Genomic DNA, 20,450 nt, shown 5'->3' on the forward strand with positions numbered 1-20,450 from the left:
TTATCCTGGGAGTTCTGTCTCATGTGGCCAGACAGATTTACATCCCTGGGAGGCATGACCCACATAGTGGGGAGGGCAGTGAGTTCACCTGCCAACTTGGCTTGGAGAGAGAGTCTACATCGGAGCAACAAAAGAGGTTTTCTGGGAGTGATGCTTAGGCATAACTTAAACTAGGCTTAGCTTCTTCTTTGCAGGAATAAGTTTCATAGGAGCAAACCCCAAGATGGAGACAGCTCAGCCTATTGATTTGGTTGTCCCCACTGCTTGCAAAAATATCAGGAATTCTCCAAATGGGAAAGTTTAATATTTCCACATTTCACCCCAGCTCCCCAAGCGGACTTTGCGAGTACTTCTTTATTCACTGTCCAGATTACTCTGGAATACATCAGGCATCACACTAACTTGGACAAACCAACAAGACCTCGCACCCTATTCAAGATCCATGTACTTATGCTGTTCAACTAAACTGATCATACAAGTTAAATTAGCTAATGCACTACCCCAAATATAAATTTGGCACCGAATAAACAACTCTCCCTTTGGTCTCGCATAGAAGTTGAATATGGACGACACCATCCTCTACTCTATATTCTGATCTACCCCAGTCCTATCCAGATCAACTTCAGTCATATCTCTAGTCAATGTCTGATCGCTTTTTCAACCTTTTAAACAGTTCCTATATGGGGTAGTGCTGACTTTCATAGCTTCAGAGCTCTAACTCCCAGTCTCAGATGCCACATAAATATCTGGAGCCTTTCTTGGGTGGAGGTAACCTCTTACTAGTGCCTTAATTTGTGCATTTTCATGGCTGTAGAATTGTAAGTTGCAACTTATTAAATTCCCTTTTTAAAAGCCATTCCATTTCTGATATATTACACTCTGGCAGCTTTAGCAAACTAAAACAGATAGTAATTAGATTCCTGTATTTTTTTTTTTGTTGTTGTTCTAGTTAACCCAAAAGTCCAAACCATATCCCTTCAGGAGGGGCCTTTCTGCATAAATGTGCCCCTTCCAGTTGTCTCTGAAAAGATACTGTTTTTTCTGCTTGTGGCTCTTTATCTATCCTTTATATCATAAGAATCTGTTGTTATTCTCTCTTTTTACGGATGTCATAAGCTACACCCTTTTTATTTTGCCTTAAAGAATGCCCACATGTAACTAAGTTGCTTCTTGTAGCTGCTTAGCTTTTTCTATTCAGCTTAGCTATCCCTGCTTAGCTTTTTCTATTCAACAAGAAATTCCTAGAAAATACTTTCTAACCCTTCTACCTCTATCACTCATCATCAGCTCACTACTACCCCTCTGCCCTCCAAGTTTTGTGCCATTGCAGTGCAACTAGCTACTTAAAGTCAACAAAGATGATTACTGGTTGTGTTTCTGTCTCTTAATATTTCTAACAACTTAAATTCTTTTATTATCCTTAGCATATTTTCCAGGATCAAGAGCACTTTATTTTCTCCCATGGTGCTCCCGTAAGCCATTGTTTCTTCCTTACCTGAGAATCTCATTTAAAGTGGAACCCAGATCCTTCCTCCATCAGGCCTTTCAATGTGAGACAGTGCAGAGGCTTGCTAGCCTCATTCTGCCTCCTTACTTTTGGTTCAGTTTTTCTTTTTTATTTAATTTTAATACCTACTTAATTCTGTTGCATATACATATGCACATTATACTTGTAAAAATCTGTTTTACCTGCCTTAAATTATGAGCATGGTTGGGACAGACTATTTCTGTTGAATTGGGTATCACAACCCTCAGGAGAGCCTTATATAGGGAGTTGGTGAACTCTGTTGTTTTCTAATTTTTGTTCTGTGATCTGACCGTTTTCCTAAGACAAAAATTAATAAATAGCACCCTTTTCTGGGAAAGACTCACAGGGGGGTTTATTCTATCTGGTTCCTAAGGAGATTAACACCCAGTATCAACCAGGGACCTGTACTGAATGTCATTTCCATGATATGTGAGTTTCCATTGCCCACTCTTCTGATTTTCCTCACTGTTTTGTTTCTCTCTTTTTCTGCTTATCATCATTTCCATGCTATCTAAGTTTTCCATTTGTTTATGTGAAATGTTGCAGTCATCTAGTAAGAATGCTTGAGGGTCAGCTGTGAACAAAGCAAAACAGTGGTAAGGGATAAGAGAATACCGAAAGCTATGACATAGTCCGTGTTCTTTCCCCTGCTTCCCCTTTTAGAACTTATAATGTAATTGGAGAGATAAAGTATGCTTGGAAAATTGCTGAGAAATTTGCGATACTCACAGGAACATGACAGACAAATTTGTTTCAGAGTTTCCAGAAGGGATAGATCAACATGAACTGCATTGGTGACTAGATGGAGAAAGTTTTGCAGTGAAAGTAGAACTTGAATCTTAGAAAATGCACACTATTTAGCTTAGTTGAGAGATAGGGAAGGACATTTGTTACAGTTGGAACTCATGCTAGAGAGAATTGAAGATGAGAGTGAATAGAGAAGGTAGGACAAGGGCTTGGAGATCAGGGGGATAAAACTGAACTTGAACCAATAAGTCAAGTATTTCAAGGAACAACTTGAATTTCTGTAAATTTTCAATTTTAATTAAGAGAAAAATGTCTCTTTTAAAGTATGTTTCAAAGTAATTTATGTAAGCACTGGAGCGTAATTGGAGATTTTGAATTTGGAAAGTGATGTGATTGAAGCAGAATTTCTGGATGGCTAATCTTCCAGTAACATGTAAAAGGCCTTGAAGATGATAGAATTGAAAGGAAGAAGATTTCAATCAGTAGGCCATGGTCCAAGATGAGTAAAACATATGGATAAAAAATAGATAACTAATAGAGGGGACAAAGGGTAAAACAAATTGGGTAGATGGAAATACTAGTGGTCAATGAGAGGGAGGGGTATGGGATGTATGAGTTTTTTTCTTTTTGCTTCTTTTTCTGAAGTTATGCATGTGTTCTAAAAAATGATCATGGTCATGAATGCACAACTATGTGATGATATTGTGAGCCATTGATTGTACACCATGAATGGAATATATCTGTGTGGAGATTTACCAATAAAAATATTTTAAAAATAAAAAACAAACAAACAAACAAAAAGTATTAGTAGAGTCCCTTAAGGATCTGAAAGGAGAAATAATATATATATATTATTATATATATATATTATATATATTATATACATATATACACATATATATATATGTATATATGGGGCATTACCCTCCCCATTACGTAGTACAAGCCATTCAGGGGTGAAAGTCTCCCTGGCAACATGGGGTGTGACTCCCAGGGATGAGTCTGGTCTTAGAATTTAGGGATCAACAATGCCTTCCTGACCAAAAAGGGGAAAAGAAGTATAACAAAATAAAGCATCAGTGGCCTAGGGAGATCACATGGAGTCAGGAGGCTATCCTGGAAGGTGCTCTTATGCAAGCTTCACTTAGGTAGTGCTAAATGCTATGGTTTTCTAAACCCCAGTCAACATCACTCCTGTTGATGCTTGAGAACACCTAGGGCTCGAACTGAGATTCTATAAAGGCTTCATCCACTAGGTTTTCTTTCCTGGAACATATAATTCCTGGAGGATTCTTAGGTCAGTTAAATCTGGAAACCCAGAGGGACCAGCCTCTCCAGGATTATCAATTAATTACATCCTTCATCCTTTAGTATGGACACCCCTTCTCAAAATGAAAAAGGCAGAACAGGCATTGCCCAAAGATCCTTATAGATTGGGAGAGGGATCAAAAGTGAAGGAAGAGGTATAACAGAAAAAATGGGATTTAACAAATGAGTATGACTACTAAATCACTATATTGACATTTCTTCTAGCCTCTGGTGTTTTGGAGCAATTAGAAGGAAAAATCTGAGATGATGGAATGGTAGCGCATGACAAACTCGGAGATCTGCTCTGTAACTACTTGTTGAAGTGTTAAAGTGTGCTTTGAAAATTATTGCTTTTTTCTTTGTATATATTATTTGTATATATTATTTATTGCTTTGTATATATGGTATGGTATACAATAAAAAAAAAAAGAGAGAGACCATTGTCCACGTACAAGGCAATGCTGTCTGGCTTGGGCTGTGTGGTAGGAATGCATAAACATGTTTAATAGCTGTCTTAAGTTAGGTTTCCCAGAAGCAAACCTTGAGAGGAGAATTCAGGTGATGGTGTTTTGGCTTGCTAAAGTTCCTGGAACACAATATACCAGAAATGGATTGAATTATATAAAGGGGATTTATTTCCTTACTAGTTACAATTCTAAGGCCATGAAAATGTCCAAATTAAGGCACCAACAAGAGGATTTCCTCTTGGAGGAAAGGCAGCCAGTGTCTGGAACATCTCTGTCGGCTGAGAAGGCACATGATGATGTCTGCTGGCCCTGTGCTCCAGTTCATTGCTTTCAGCTTCTGATTACAGCAGCTTTCACTCTAAGAGTCTGTGGGTCCTCACTTAGCTACTCCAGGGCAAACTCTGGATTTCCTCTCTTAGCTTAGCATCTCCAAAGATCTATGTCTTGGTTTCATTTCTTTGCTTTCCATGTTGGCTCAGAGCTCTTTCTCTGTGAGCTCTTTTAAGGACTCCGATAAACTAATTAAGACCTACCTTGAATGGAAGGTCCTACCCACAAATGGGTGGGTTGCAAATCCATAGAAACAGTCACATCAAAAGGTCTCAATAAGCAACAGATCTGCCCCCACAAAATTGGATTAGGATTAAAAGAACATGGCTTTTCTGGGTACATATAGTTTCAAAACAGCATAGATGGGAATTAAGGAAGTGTTTCCAAGTGAAAATAGCAAGGGGGTTAGGGGAACAAAACAGAGTAATAGCAGAGGAAAAGGATGGGTATGATTTCAAATGAGTCCAGTATCATCCCCATCTGGGAGGGGACTCCAACATTCAGCATCACAGAGGCATACACAGAGAAGAACGTAGTTGAATTTAACCAGAGTTGGGTGTTAGTCAAGTGAGTATAATGGAGGGGAAAAGATGAAGGGAGTTAAATGTTTGGAAGAAATTTATTATGGTGATGTGCTGTGGAATTTAGTCCAAATACAGAAGAATTTGATAAGATCAATGAATTAGAGTTCTTGGTGTGGTCAAAGAATTATATGACTTGGATGTGCTACATAAATCGACCAAAGTTAATAGTCAGAAGGAAAGAATGCCTGAGTTTGAGACTGAGGTGCTGCAATTTTTCTAGATAGGGTCAAAAATAAAATTTAGAGAGTTGTCAGCCTGGGTGAGCTAGAGGAAAAGATTTATGAAGAGAAAGAGATCAAAGAAAGGAGAAACTATGGTGTTCAATAAATTATGCATGTAGATGCTAAGATTTCCAAAAATAATGACAGGAGTAGGAGTGCAAAACCTTCAAAGTTCTTTATGCTTCTGCTTAAACAAATACCGACAAAGGGAAATAAAAACAGAACAGACTTTGTAAAACATTCTAAATGGGTGAGCAATTAACTTCACAGGAGCATTTATTCATATTGGCACCTAAAGCATTTATAAATACAAAGACAATGTCAAATCTACATCGTTTCCATTAATAATTATTCAGTGTCTCCCTGGATTCCTGATCAAAAGCTGTAGGGTCATTGGGGAAAAGATTTAGAATTCTCTGTGGAGGTAATAAAGAGACAACTATTGGTCACTATTAATTAAATTCAAGGGAATAGCCTGCTTTGGGTGGGGGTTGGGCGTAATGGATGTACCTTCGGCAATTTCATTATTCTGAGTGTAATCATTGGATGTACGCTACCTTGTTCCCAAAGGGACTTCTGATAATCTTTGTCCCATACATAGCACAGCACATGATCTTGGAACAAACAGTGAATGATATTGGGTGAAAGATAAATTCTCAGAAGAGTAAGGCTAATATGTACAGGAATTGAGAAGCTTTCATGTTCATTCAGTTTATAATATATATCTTACACTTGTATATATTCTTTATTTACTTATCTTATACCCAACTAGAAAGCTTTGAGGATTCATATATTCTATTTCTTTATTTTTAACATCTGATCTATTTACATATTTGTTTGTTTAAACACATTCTCTACTGTATCCCACTACATATAGAGTTAGCAAATTGAGTTCATTGAGTAACTATGAAATGGGATTAGTATTTAGCAGATGAGGTGACTAGAAAATGGGAAGTTGTAAGAAGAGGTATTTTTTGTTGAGAGGAAATACAGTGATAGAGCTATGGGATAAGAGAAACCAGTCTTAAGTCTAGACCCCTTTCTGCCAACTATAAGGAATGAATATTTTAAGTTTAGTTTCCTCATCTGTGCATTATGATACAAATTTCTTTTATCATAATAAACAAATCTCTTTTATCAGAATAAAATAGAGAAAGGAGTTTTAAAAAAAAAAAAAAAAAGCATTGCAACTCTTAAAATATAGGATATCATTTAAGCGTAGAAGCATAATTGTTCCAAAACGTTGAGTGTGCTCTAGAGGGTAACTCAAAGATGATAAGAAGTTTCTTTTTTTTTTAATTTGGGGGTTCCCTTATTTGTTATTGCAAATGCCAGAATGTACTTTTGGATTTCAAGACCCACCTGTGGAAAGATATTTATGAATGAGGCATATAATTAAATCTCAAGATCTCAGACAAGAAACGGTATCAGCAGTGCAAGACTAAAGGTAAACTCTGGCATTTGGTGTCAGTTGGAAATAGGGTTGGCTACAAAGCAAGTACCAGAGACAGCTTGACTAGTTGTATATTGATATGGCCTCTGCATTCATGGAGCTTTTACACTAGAGGAAGAGGAAGACATGAATCACATGATCATTGAAATAAACATATAATTGCAAACTGAGAAAAAGGCGGTAAAGGAAAAAAAAAAAGGTTATTAGCTAGTGGGGCCTAGGGGCCTAATTAAATATAGGGAACCAGGGAAGGCCTCTCAGAAGTGATGTTTACAGGAGACGTGAAGATGAGTCCTACGAGGGTAGAAGCCTGTCCCGGGTGGTAGCTGAGAGACAGGGCAGTCAGTACTCCACACAAAAGCAACTGGATGAATAAGCTGAATGGGTAAGAGCTAAGTATGTCTTGGGAACATAAAGATGTTTAATAACAGCCCTTTATTTTTGTTCTTTGGACTATGAATAGCCACAGGATTACAATAATAATTGCTGTCCAAGTGCAAGGATTTGTAGGCGGACAGATTTTTAAACTCATCTGAATGACCAGACTATATTACATACAATCTACATGTTTAAACTACACAATTCAAACAGAGAATTTGAGATGGATAACTCACAGTGGCTTGGCTTTTCAGGTTGGAATTGTACAATATGGAGAAAACGTAACCCATGAGTTTAATCTCAATAAGTATTCATCGACAGAAGAGGTCCTCGTTGCAGCAAATAAAATAACCCAGAGAGGTGGCCGCCAGACCATGACAGCCCTTGGAATAGACACAGCAAGGTATATGGATGGGAAAAAATAAACCAAAGTAAATGACTATACAAAAACAACTGCTTGCAACTTAACCCTTTTGTGATGTTGATTGGACATTTACTGTGGTAATATCTTCAAGACAGCTTATTTAAAACCAGATTCAGCTGACCAGCTATTATTTACAGGACCAGAATTTTTATACCACGATCTCGCCACTTTTTCACCTTTCCCTGTCATTCCGGGGCTTTAACTCATGAAGATTCAATCAAAAAATCACTGCAGTCTATTGCTTCATGTTCTCCAGCACTGAGACAATATTAATAAATATTTTTCCCGTTTATTATTTGTTTCCAGTTTTGAAGAGTCTCAGTCTAAAAGACTTGTTTTGAAAAGTAATCCACTGCTACTTGATAAATATTTATATCCTAAGATGTCAACGTATTTTTCAATACTTGATTTGGGGTTATTGAAACTTCTAAATACGTCATTTAACTTGAGGCAAATTAAATATGTGAAACTGATTATCAGTGCAAAGATTGGAAGAAATAGGAAAACGTTAATGATATGTAATGCTCTCTCCTTCTTTCTTACTTTCTCTCAATTCTCCTGTTTGCACCCCTGCCTCCATTCTGCAGTTTCTTGAATGCAGAGCACATAACCTGCTCTGTGGCTGGATTTCTTTTCATAAGAACCTACACATTACCCTCTTCTTACAATGTAGAGCATTTCATCTTCTGTACTTTCTCCTATCTCATTCAGCTCTGATCTCCTGCTGTATCCCTCTTTTGTCACTCTAAAGCTTGAAAGTTCCTGAACAAAAAATAATATCAAAATAAAAGGACAGCTAATAAATAGTTTGACTACTGTTAAGAATCCTGTTAGGTATCTTCAACTTCTGTACTTTCACCTAATTTTAAAGAGCTTAATTTCTTAGCTCTCACTTCTGCCTGCAAAGATCAGTGTTTTAAGAATATAAAAATAGTTCATGTGTATAAACCATAGAATGGGTAGTATTCAAAATGTTGAAATTTCATGTGCAGCTTTAGTCTCACAAATGTTAGAAAAGCATGTGGTTCTAGTTATTCGGGACCCAAAAGGAAATAACCACAAGCAGGTGGGGATATTTTACATTTACCTGCCTGCAGGATTTCCAATTTACATATACAAAGAGCGCACACATTAGGTGTACTGAATGCAACCTCTTAAATAATTCACTAAATGTGGTCATGCATTCAAAGTAAGTCAAAATGTTCTGAAAGCGTTGAGCCTGTAGGGAGCTCTGCATTTGCCAAGGCAGTCACATAAGAATGAATATTCATCTCTGAAAACTAACAGAAGAAATATTTTGGTCGCTTTTGCTCTTGCATAAATACCGTTCTAAACACCCGTCCCTATATGTTTTTTGCATGTTTCACAAAGTGTCTAACTGTAGGAATCAAAGATAATTGAGTTTTGAATATGTACAAAAAGTTCATAATAGTGTTAATAGATGTTCTTATATTTTAGTTTTTCATGTTTAAGTATATTTTAATTGCTTTGTTGCTCCTTCCAGGCAGTTCCAGTTGCAAACAATATTTTCTCTCCATTTTCAGTATCTCCCATTTCATTTTGTGTTCCCTTCTCCATGAATCTCAGATTTTCTTTCCATTCAGTAGGTTTACAGTATCTAATTATAAGCCTGAATTCTCCATGTCTCCAGGAAAGGGATCTTCCTGGGATATACACATTTTAAAAAGCATGCAGAATGGTGAATGCTTAAATCCGAGAAAGGACACTGGGTAGTTTTGTTCTGGGGACAAGGGCAGTTGACTGGGGAATATATTTGAAATAGAAAGATGTATTCAAGAGTTCAGTCAATGACACTCTTATATAATGCTGCTCCTGGTTTCTGAGCTATCAGCTCTTCTGCAAGAAAGTTCACTTAATCATCTCCATCTGCTGATATTCATTCAGTTATGACCTTGATCTTCAATCAGTAAGTGTTCGTGATCTTTAAGGAATTAGAGCTGCAAAAAGAACTGAATCTCACATGATATCCATATCCATACTTCTTTTAAGGACCGGTCTTTGGGCGGGCAACAGTGGCTCAGTGGCAGAGTTCTCACCTGCCATCCTAGAGACCCAGGTTCATTTCCCCGTACCTGCCCATGCAAAAAAAAACAAAAAAATGTAAAAAATAAAACAAAAAAGACCAGTCTCTAATGTTTGTTTTCCCTTTGTTAGTACACTTAAAGAAGTGAAAAAAAATCTATTTGTGCAGGGTGGAGGGAAGAAATACACGGTACTTCATTGAACGATTTTTTTAAAATACTCTTATTATTTTGAAAAATTAAGAAAAATAGAAAAGTACAAATAGTACAACAGAATCCCATGTACCCACCACAAAGAATTGACACTTAACTTTTGGCCATATTTGCTTCAAATTCTTTTAAAGGAAAAATATGCACAAATAAAGTTTCCTTTGTTCACATTACCAGTTCACAAAAATACTTACTATCATGTGACTAATGTGTACCTACTGGATAACTAATGTGTATTGTGCAAAGTGTTTGGAATGTAGTTTAAGAGAGGTAATTTCTTTGGCATATCACAACTGTTTTTCTTCATACTAAAAGTAAAATATTTAAATGTATCATTTAGTACAATGATTACTTCAATTTATACCAAAATCTAAAAATATTATATGAAATATTCTCAGTGTTTCAAACTTAAGTAAGATATACTCCCCTCTTCCAAGACTCCGGAAAATAAAGTGCATGGAGTAAAAGGAAACAGTGGGGAGAAGGAAAGTGTGTGTGTGCGTGTGTGTGTGCGTGTATGTAGAACACATAAAGCAAATAAAAACTTGTTTACTTCCCCTATCTTCCATCTCTTTCCGTAAATCTTGGTTGAATTCAATTAAAATTCCTTTCTCGGCAGTTAGGTTATAGCACTTTTCCTCTCTATCCATTCCACCTCTTCCCACTTACCCCCAGCAGTCTGTGTCCCAAAACCTAGTTCAAACAAATTCTTTGTACCCATCCCAGCCCATCCTTGACCTCTATAACCCAACTGACTGCCCAGTCACTGACTCAGACGACTGCCATCTGGAGCCTTTTATTCCTGTGTCTGACTTTTCCCCCCATACCCAGAACATTCTCAGGCTGTCACAGCCACACAAATATCCTGTTCTCTCTCATCTCCCCTCGTCAGCTCAGAGGACATCCAGACTGTTCTACAAATGTCAGAGTAGGTGTGGAGGGAAGTGAAGACTAAAGCAAAAGCTTCTGCCAGATGCAGAAGAAAAGAGGCCTCTCATGCAAGAGAAAGGAGCGGCTTGGAGAGTATTTACAAAACTGACCTTCTGAACATCTGATGTATACACCAGGCACACCCTCTCTTTGAATTTTACAATGAATGAAGTACGGCTTACTGCCTTTTGTATATGGGATATGTGGAGGTTAGCAAAATGGTGGCCTGTCTATCATCTGGAATAAATCTAAAGCTGTTATAAATAACGATCATCATGCCTCCCAGCTTGAACAATTGGGTGTTGATGTTGATCTTGGAGGGAAGCACTGAGCTACCTAGAGTTGTCAGCATTTTAGTTTGATTGCTTTGCCTAGTCTTGGGACGGTGTTTTAGTTGCCTCTCTTTTATCTGTGATTACTTCAGGAAAGAAGCTTTCACGGAAGCCCGGGGTGCCCGAAGAGGGGTGAGAAAAGTCATGGTTATTGTGACGGATGGTGAGTCCCATGACAACCATCATCTAGATAAAGTCATCCAAGATTGTGAAGATGAAAGCATACAGCGATTTTCCATAGCCGTAAGTAAACTGCTAGAGATGGTTTTCAAACTCTGAAGACTAGAGCTATATGCATGCCATGGTAATTTTATGAAAGTTACACACACAAGATTGAAAAGGAAACCTTTCCCCACTTGAAGGCAGGTTGGGTTCTCAGTGCCCAGCACAATGCCAGGCCAAAGAGGCACTCAAGAAACAATTCTTGAAAGAAAGAAAGGAAAAAATAAGGAAGGACGAAAGGAAGAAAAGACATAAGATCAAGAAAAGAAGGACAGGAGAAAGAAAGACAGAAATAGGGAGAGAAGCAAAGAAAGAAGAAAAGAAAGAAAGAGTGTGGGAAGGAGGAAAAGGAAAGGATGGAAGGGGAAGAAATGAAGGAAGAAAGGAAGGAAAGATTGAAAGAAACTAAAAAGATATAGCAGGCAATAATTACATTATCTGCTGAATAATATTTCTTTTTACAATTCGGGTGGGTGAAAAAATCAGAACATGAATCTTATAATAAGCTATTAAAAGTCCCCAATGATATTTCCAAACCTGCAAGTCAAAGAGTTGTAGGAAAGAAGCAGAAGTTGACCAAATTCTATGACTACCCTGGGCAGCACACGGACTTTCATGAGAAAAGCTCCTTGCCGTGCACGGTAAGACTTTGCTACATGACTGTTTAATTATGGGTGATCCTATGCACATGCCATCTCTTGGCACTATTAATGGAATGAGGAGGAATCAGGCAATAATTATCATTGCTTACTCACTCTGTCCGGAACCATGTCTTCTGTGCAACCAATTTGAAGCAGCCAGCAGCTATAAAAATGTGTTTTTCCATGATTGCATGAAAGCTGAACAAGAGGGGAGAAACCAGGACAAGAGCAAAGGAAATTTTTCTTTGGTTCCAAGGGAAAACTGCTTTTGATAACGTAAGAAATATCATATATAAAGTACATTATGCTATTTGTGAGCAACGTATATATGCAAAGCAATACATTATTCATAACATTCACATCTCAGTATGTGGAAAAAGGGACCATTAATCTGAATACTTCATGGATCTTATGAGTGACTCTTTTTTAAATCAACTTGTAATAACTCCTTGAAAACCCAGTCTTCATGGTACCACCCCATGGAAAGGGACATTCAGAAAAAGACATAAAAAGTCTACCATTCCAACACAGACGGTACTTTAGCAACTTACAATGGTTTCGTATGCTTGTGCTGCATTCTTTTCTTGTCTCACAGGGCACCCCAAAGAAAGTAGGGTAGCTTTTATTTTCCCCATTTTACAAAAGTGGAAACTGAGGTCCAGTGAGCCCACATGACTAATCCATGTGGCCGTTTCCAAGGTCCACCCTTGACCTGGTCTATGACCCTTCCCCATTTTTCTCTCCCTTCCCCATTTTTCTCGCCTGCTGCCACAGCTCTCCTCTTTCCCCGGACTCTCCAGGACCATAAAACACCACAGTTCTCTCCACCTCCTCCTGCTTTGAAGCAGAGCAGAAATTCACCAGCAGAGACAACAGCATATGCCATTATGTGTCATAGCCCCAAGGGACAAAAGACCCAGGGACAGTCATATTCCAGAAGTGAGAAGTAGTAAGGTGAGGGTGGGGGGAATGGAGGGCACTTTCTTTTGGAGTCAGAAGACTACTGTTCAAAGTTTACCTTTGCTGTGGGCTGGCTTTGTAACAGTGGACACTGTTGCAATTGAAATGTATCCCCACAAAAAGTATGTTAAAGTTCCCCTCTCCAGTACCTTATTTGGAAATAGGATCATTACAGATGGAAATGGACAAGTTAAAATTAGATCATATTGGGAGGATAATGGTGATGCCACAGGCAGAGTTCCCGCCTGCCATGCTGGAGACCCAGGGTCGATTCCTGGTGCCCACCTGTGCTGGTTTGAAAGGATGTATGTCCCCTAGAAAAGCCATGTTTTAATCCTAATCCCATTTTGTAAAGGCAGCCATTTCTTCTAATCCTTATTCAGTGTTGTATGTTTGAAACTGTAATCAGATCATGTCCTTGGAGGTGTGATTTAATCAAGAGTGGTTGTTAAACTGGATTAGGTAAAGGTGTACCTCCACCCATTTGGGTGGGTCTTGATTAGTTTCTGGAGTCCTATAGAAGAGGAAACATCTTGGAAAATGAAAGAGGTTCAGAGAGAGCAGAGAAGAACGACTTAGCCACAAGAAGCAGAGAGCGCACAAGCCAGCGACCTTTGGAGATGAAGAAAGAAAACACCTCCCAGGGAGCTTCACGAAACAGGAAGCCAGGAGAGAAAGCTAGCAGATGACACCTTGCTGGCCAGGTACCCTTCCAGCTGAGAGAGAAACTCATACTATGTCTGCCATGTGCCTTTCCAGAATGAGAGAGAAACCTTGAACATCATTGGCCTTCTTCAACCAAAGTATCTTTCCCTGGATGGATAACTTTGGTTGGACATTTCTATAGACTTGTTTTAATTGAAACATTTTCTTGGCTTTAGAACCATGAACTAGCAACTTATTAAATTTTCCTTTTTAAAAGCCATTCTGTTTCTGGTATTTTGCATTCTGGCAACTAGCAAACTAAAACAACTTATAACAGCTCTATTCATAAGTACTAAAAAATGGAGACAAAGATGATGTCCTTCAGTAGGTGAATGGATAAACAAACTAGTGTATCCACACAAAGGAATAGTATTCTGTAATTAAAAAGAAATAGGGGTCCACCCCAATCAAGATGGTGAACTAAGACACTTCAGGACTCCATCCCCCCACAGAAACTTTGAACAACCAACAAAAACTAGTAGAGAAAGTTTTTCTCCAAAAAACATTCTGGAGAAAGACGAAGATTCAGAGAGAGCAGAGAATGCTGCAGGACCACAAAGCAGAGAGTCCACAGCCAGCGACTTTTGGAGATGAAGAAGGAAAATGCCTCCCGGGGAACTTCATGAAACAGGAAGCCAAGAGAAGAAGCTAGCAGATGATGCCATGCTTGCCATGTGCCCTTTCAGATGAGAGAGAAACTCTGACTGTGTTCGCCATGTGCCTTCTCACTTGAGAAAGAAACCCTGAATTTCATCAGCCTTCTTGAACCAAGGTATCTTTCCCTGGATGCCTTAGATTGGACATTTCTATAGACTTGCTTTAATTGGAACATTTTCTTAGCCTTAGAACTATAAACTCCCAACTTATTAAATTCCCTTTTAAAAGCCATTCTGTTTCTGGTATATTGCATTCCAGCAGCTAGCAAACTAGAACACTGCCTGTATTAGTTAGGGTTCTCTAGAGAAACAGAATCAATAGGGAAGGCTCATAAATATAAAATTTATAAAAGTGTCTCATGTGACCACGGGAATGAAGAGTCCAAAATATGCAGAGTAGGCTGTGAAGCCAAGGATTCTGATGGAGGGTCGGGACAAACTGCACAGGAGAGGCTCACCAGCCGAAACAGGAAGAACCTGTCTTTTCTGAATCCTCTTTATAGCTTTCAGTAATTAGATTAAGCATCCCTCATTGCAGGTGACACACCCCTTTGGCTGATTACAAATGGAATCAGCTGTGGATGCAGCTGACATGATCATGATTTAATTCTATGAAATGTCCTCATCGCAACAGACAAGCCAGCACTTGCCCAGCCACCACTTGGCCAAGTTGACACATGAACCTGACCATGACAGTCCACCCTTTGTTAACTTGGCAACTATATACATCACCTTAAACCATAATTTAATTTCTAAATAAAAAACAATTAAAACTCACATTTTTTTCTTTCACCTAACAATATTCAACTGTCCTGCATATAACTGGAAACACAGTAAATCTTTCTAGAACAGAGTGTAAATCCTTGGGTAATATTCATTCTTAAACTTGATATCTACAACTTAAATAGTATAACAGGAACAAAACAGCATTACATTCCTCGTTTCTGTAACTGATCATGTGGTCGAAGTTCATATTTATCACTACCTTCTTCCACTACCCATTCCATGTTCCCTTTACCCTCAACAAGCACTTCAGCTGGTCGTGGTTCTTTGCCTGGTGGGGTGATCCAAATCTTCATTCCTGAATTTCAGAGCCATTTGTAGTCCTGCCTGGATTGCATTGTTACAGTTTTCCATTGATTTTAATCACAGGGCATGGTAGTACGAAAAGATGCCCTAGGGGATCTCCTATATTCCAAGAAAACTCTTCTTTGCCTCCATTATGTAGTTGTGGTCCTACTTACTCCTGATAGTCAGGGTCAATCACCCCAGACAATAATGTAATCCCCTTCTTGGCTTGTTGATCCAGTGGCATAAGTTGCCCAAAGTGACCAGGTGGCAGTCTTAACTTCCAGTTCAGTGGAAACATTGTTTGTCCTGGAGGAAGCACTCCCCATTTTGGAACTTAAACCTGTAGACCAGCAGAGCTCAGGGTCACAGGGGCATGAAGCAAAAATTTTACTAGTGGATCACTAGGGGTAATAGTGACTGGTACCACTACCATTTCCACCCCTTGGTTCCTGGACCCACGGATCCTGGCTATGGGAGAAACAGCACCATACAGCGGACGCTGAGTCAGAGCATATACAGCTTCCCGGAGAACATTACCCCAGCTTTTCAAGGTATTGCCACCTACTTGGCACTGTAATTGAGTTTTCAAAAGGCCATTCCACCGCTCTATCAATCCAGCTGCTTCTGGATGATGGGGAACATGGTAAGACCAGAGAATTCCATGAGCATGTGCCCATTCCCACACTTCACTTGCTGTGAAGTGTGTTCCTTGATCAGAAACAATGCTATGTGGAATACCATGATGATGGATAAGGCATTCTATAAGCCCACAGATGGTAGTTTTAGCAGAAGTATTGCGTGCAGGGAAAGCAAACCCATATCCAGAGTATGTGTCTATTCCAGTTAGAACAAATCACTGCCCCTTCCATGAAAGGAGTGGTCCAATGTAATCAACCTGCCACGATGTAGCTGGCTGTTCACCTCAGGGAATGGTGCCATATTGGGGGCTGAGTGTGGGTCTCTGCTGCTGGCAGATTGGGCACTCAGCAGTGGCTGTAGCCAAGTCAGCCATTGTGAGTGGAAGTCCATGTTGCTGAGCCCAGGCATAACCTCCATCCCTACCACCATGACCACTTTGTTCATGAGCCCATTGGGCAATAACAGGAGTTGCTGGGGAAAGAGGCTGACTGGTATCCATAGAACGGGTCATCTTATCCACTTGATTATTAAAATCTTCCTCTGCTGAAGTCACCATCTTGGTGTGCATTCACATGGGACACAAATATCTTCATGTTTTTAGCCCACTCAGAAAAGTCTATCCACATACTTCTTCCCAAGACCTCTTTGTCACTTATTTTCCAATTATGGTCTTTCCAAGTCCCTGACCATCCAGCCAAACCATTAGCAACAGCCCATGAGTCAGTATACAAACGCACCTCTGGCCAGTTTTCCTTCCAAGCAAAATGAACAACCAGGTGCACTGCTCGAAGTTCTGCCCACTGGGAGGATTTCCCCTCACCACTGTCTTTCAAGGACACCCCAGGAAGGGGTTGTAATGCTGCAACTGTCCAATTTTGGGTGGCACCTGCATATCGTGCTGAACCATCTGTAAACTAGGCCTGAGTTTTCTTTTCCTCAGTCCATTCACTGTAAGGAACTCCCCAAGAGGCCATAGCTCTGGTCTGGGAAAGAGAAGTTAATGTGACAGGAGTGGAAACCATGGACATTTGGGCCACTTCCTCATGTAACTTACTTGTGCCTTCACCTTCTCTGGCCCTATCTCATATACACCATTTCCATTTTACAATAGAGTGCTGCTGTGCATGCTTAACTTTATGGCTTTGTGGGTCAGACAACACCCAGCTCATGATAGGCAACTCAGGTCTCATGGTAACTTGGTGGCCCATGGTTAAGCGTTCAGTCTCTATTAAGGCCCAGTAGCAGGCCAAAAGCTGTTTCTCAAAAGAAGAGTAGTTATCAGCAGCAGATGGTAAGGCTTTGCTCCAAAATCCTAAAGGTGCATTGTGATTCTCCTAAAGGGGCCTGCCAAAAGCTCCAGACAGCATCTCTATTTGCCACTGACACTTCCAGCACCATTGGATCTGCTGGATCATGCAATCCAAGTGGCAGAGCAGCTTGTACAGCAGCCTGGACCTGTCACAGAGCCTCCTCTTGTTCAGGTCCCCACTCAAAATTAGCAGCTTTTCTGGTCACTCGATAAATGGGCCCGAGTAGCACACCCAAATGAGGAATATGTTGTTGCCAAAATCCAAAAAGACCAACGAGGCGTTGTGCCTCTTTTTTGGTCGTAGGATGGGCCTGATACAGCAACTTGTCCTTCACCTTAGAAGGGATATCTCGACATGCCCCACACCACTGGACACCTAGAAATTTCACTGAGGTGGAAGGCCCCTGTATTTGTGTTGGATTTATCTTCCATCCTCTGACACACTAATGCCTTACTAGTAGATCTAGAGTAATTGCTACTTCTTTCTCACTAGGTCCAATCAACATGATATCATCAATATAATGGACCAGTGTGATGTCTCATGGGAGGGAGAAATGACCAAGGTCCCTGCGGACAAGATTATGACATAGGGCTGGAGAGTTGATATACCCCTGAGGTAGGGCAGTGAAAGTATATTGCTGACCTTTACAGCTGAAAGCAAACTGTTTCTGGTGGTCCTTACTAATAGCTATTGAGAAAAAAACATCTGCCAGATCAATAGCTGCATAACAGGTACCAGGGGTTGTATTGATTTGCTCAAGCAATGATACCACATCTGGAACAGCAGCTGCAATCGGAGTTATCACCTGGTTGAGCTTATGATAATCCACTGTCATCCTCCAAGACCCATCTGTTTTTTGCACAGGCCAAATAGGAAAGTTGAATGGGGATGTGATGGGAATCACCACCCCTGCATCCTTCAAGTCCTTAAGAGTGGCAGTAATCTCTGCAATCCCTCCAGAAATCCGGTATTGCTTCTGATTTACTATTTTGCTCAATAGGGGCAGTTCTAGTGGCTTCCACTTGGCCTTGCCTACTATAATAGCCCTCGCTGCACGAGTTAGAGAGCCAATGTGGGGATTCTGCCAGTTGCTCAGTATGTCTTTACCAATTATACATTCTGGAATGGGGGAAATAACTACAGAATATGTCTGGGGGCCCACTAGACCCACTGTGAAATGGAGCTGAGCTAAAACTCCGTTGATCACCTGGCCTCCATAAGCCCCCATTCTGACTGGTGGACCAGAGTGATGTTTTCAGTCCCCTGGAATTAATGTCACTTCTGAACCAGTGTCTAATAATCCTCGAAATATCTGATCATTTCCTTTTCTCCAATGCCCAGTTATCCTGGTAAAAGGCCGTTGGTCTCCTTGGGGAAGGTTTGGAGGAAGATTAACAATATTAATTTATGGCAATGTAACAGGGTTCTCCCCCAAAGGGACCTGGTCTCACCTTCATTCAAGGGGCTCTGGATCTGTAAACTGTTTCAAGTCTGGAAATTGATTCAGGGGCCGTGACTCTGTGTTTTTGTAATTCAGGTTAGACCTCTGTTCACTTGACCTAGAACTCTTTTGTTTATACAGCTCGGACAAAAATTTAGTAGACTGTCCTTCTATTGTATTTCTAGGTACCCCATGATTTACTAGCCAATGCCACAAATCTCTGTGTGTCATATAATTTTGACACCTGCTTTGAGTTTGCTGTCTATTATAATAGCCACGTCTACCCTGTCTTTGGCAATTAAGTGCTGCCACCTGGCTTCTGCCAACTCAGGATCCTGTCATCCCCATTGTGTTTCAGGATTCCAGCTCAGGGTCAGCATTTCCTATAGTAATATCTGACCTACAGAGAAGTGCAACCAAAGAGCTCTTTAGGGATGGTGGTGCTAGTCTCAAAAATTTATTTCTCACTGTTCTGGTAAAAGGTGCATCCTCTGGACATTTCTGGGGTGTAAGAGCAGGCTTTGCATGATAAATCCACTCTAACATTCCAATCTCTCTAAGCCTCTGGATCCCCTCATCTACATTATACCAGGGCAGTTCTGGCATTTCAACCTCAGATAATGTTGGCCACCTTTTGATCCATGTTTCAACCAATCGTCCAAACGAGCTATAACATTGAATGCAGAATCTCTGCTTAGTGGGCCCATATCAATAAATTCAGCCTGATCCAGCCTTATATTCCTCCCACCATTATCCCACACCCTTAAATCCCATTGCCACACATATTCCCCTAATTTCTGTCTATATAAATTGGAAAACTCACACAGTTCTTTTGGAGTATAACGTACCTCCTCATGTGTGATACTTTGTACCTCACCTTTAGGGGCCTATTGGGACTTTAGTCTAGTTATAGGTCTGGAGGAAATGAGGGGTGGTGGGGTGGTTCATGAAAAGAATTAGAAATATCTTCCAAGCCATTTGCTTCAGGCCCTTCGTTTGCAGTTTCATCTGGTGAAACAGGATTTATCACTATAGGGCTAATTCCTTCAGGAGGAGGTTGGGTGGCCAACTCCCCAAGGCAGGCTGGAGGTTAGGCAGCTATGTCCTCAGGGCAAACTATTACAGGGTTATCTACAGAAGACTCAGCATGATCCAGGGTTTCAACCTCACCCCCAACATCATTATCAATCCATATGTCACCATCCCATTTTTCAGGGTCCCACTCCTTTCCAATCAATGCCCTCACTTTAACGGCAGACACCATGCAAGATTGAGATTCAGTTTATGTTGTAAAGTTGCTACTCTAACAATAAGATTCTGAGTCTGATTTTCAGAGATCTCAATTCTATGGCTACAGGAAATAAGATTTTCCTTCAGGATACTCATAGAAACGTCTACATCTTTCAAACGGTGCTTAAGCTTCTCGTTTGAAGCCTTAAGCCCATCCCTTTCACCCCATAATGTAGCCAGTGAATCTAACAACAACCAACCAACATCTCTATACCTCTTATTTCTACAAAACTCTGTAAAGGTGTCAAAAACATTATCCCCCAGAGCCTGGCTTCATACAAGCAATGCATTAAGAGAATCGAAATAAATGCATACAGAGAAAATTCATTTCAGCAGCAGTAGTTGTTTTACTCAATTCATATTTCTTTGTCCAATGAACCATGTATTTTTATTTTTGCCAACCTAGAAAACGAAATAGTTATTTACTTCCCTTTTTTGCATTTACACAGAAAGGTTTGTTTTAGGCATCTCTAGAAGTCTATACATGCTGGACATGATCAGATATACCTGGAGTAGGGCCCAATGACTACTTCTACAGCATCTTTTTTACCCATCATTTGG

At 40.0% G+C, this 20,450-nt stretch overlaps 1 protein-coding gene across 1 annotated transcript in view; it reads left to right on the plus strand.

Moving 5' to 3' along the window:
• ITGA1 (integrin subunit alpha 1) overlaps positions 1-20,450 on the plus strand; it is a 185,111-nt gene that overhangs the window by 87,145 nt on the left and 77,516 nt on the right. The window contains exons 7-8 of the mRNA XM_077117125.1: positions 7,271-7,419; positions 11,047-11,197. Coding sequence (XP_076973240.1) covers positions 7,271-7,419; positions 11,047-11,197 — 300 coding nt within the window. The remainder of the gene's footprint in view (positions 1-7,270; positions 7,420-11,046; positions 11,198-20,450) is intronic.

The sequence above is a fragment of the Tamandua tetradactyla genome, chromosome 9 (assembly GCF_023851605.1).
Source record: "Tamandua tetradactyla isolate mTamTet1 chromosome 9, mTamTet1.pri, whole genome shotgun sequence".
Lineage (NCBI taxonomy): Eukaryota > Metazoa > Chordata > Mammalia > Pilosa > Myrmecophagidae > Tamandua > Tamandua tetradactyla.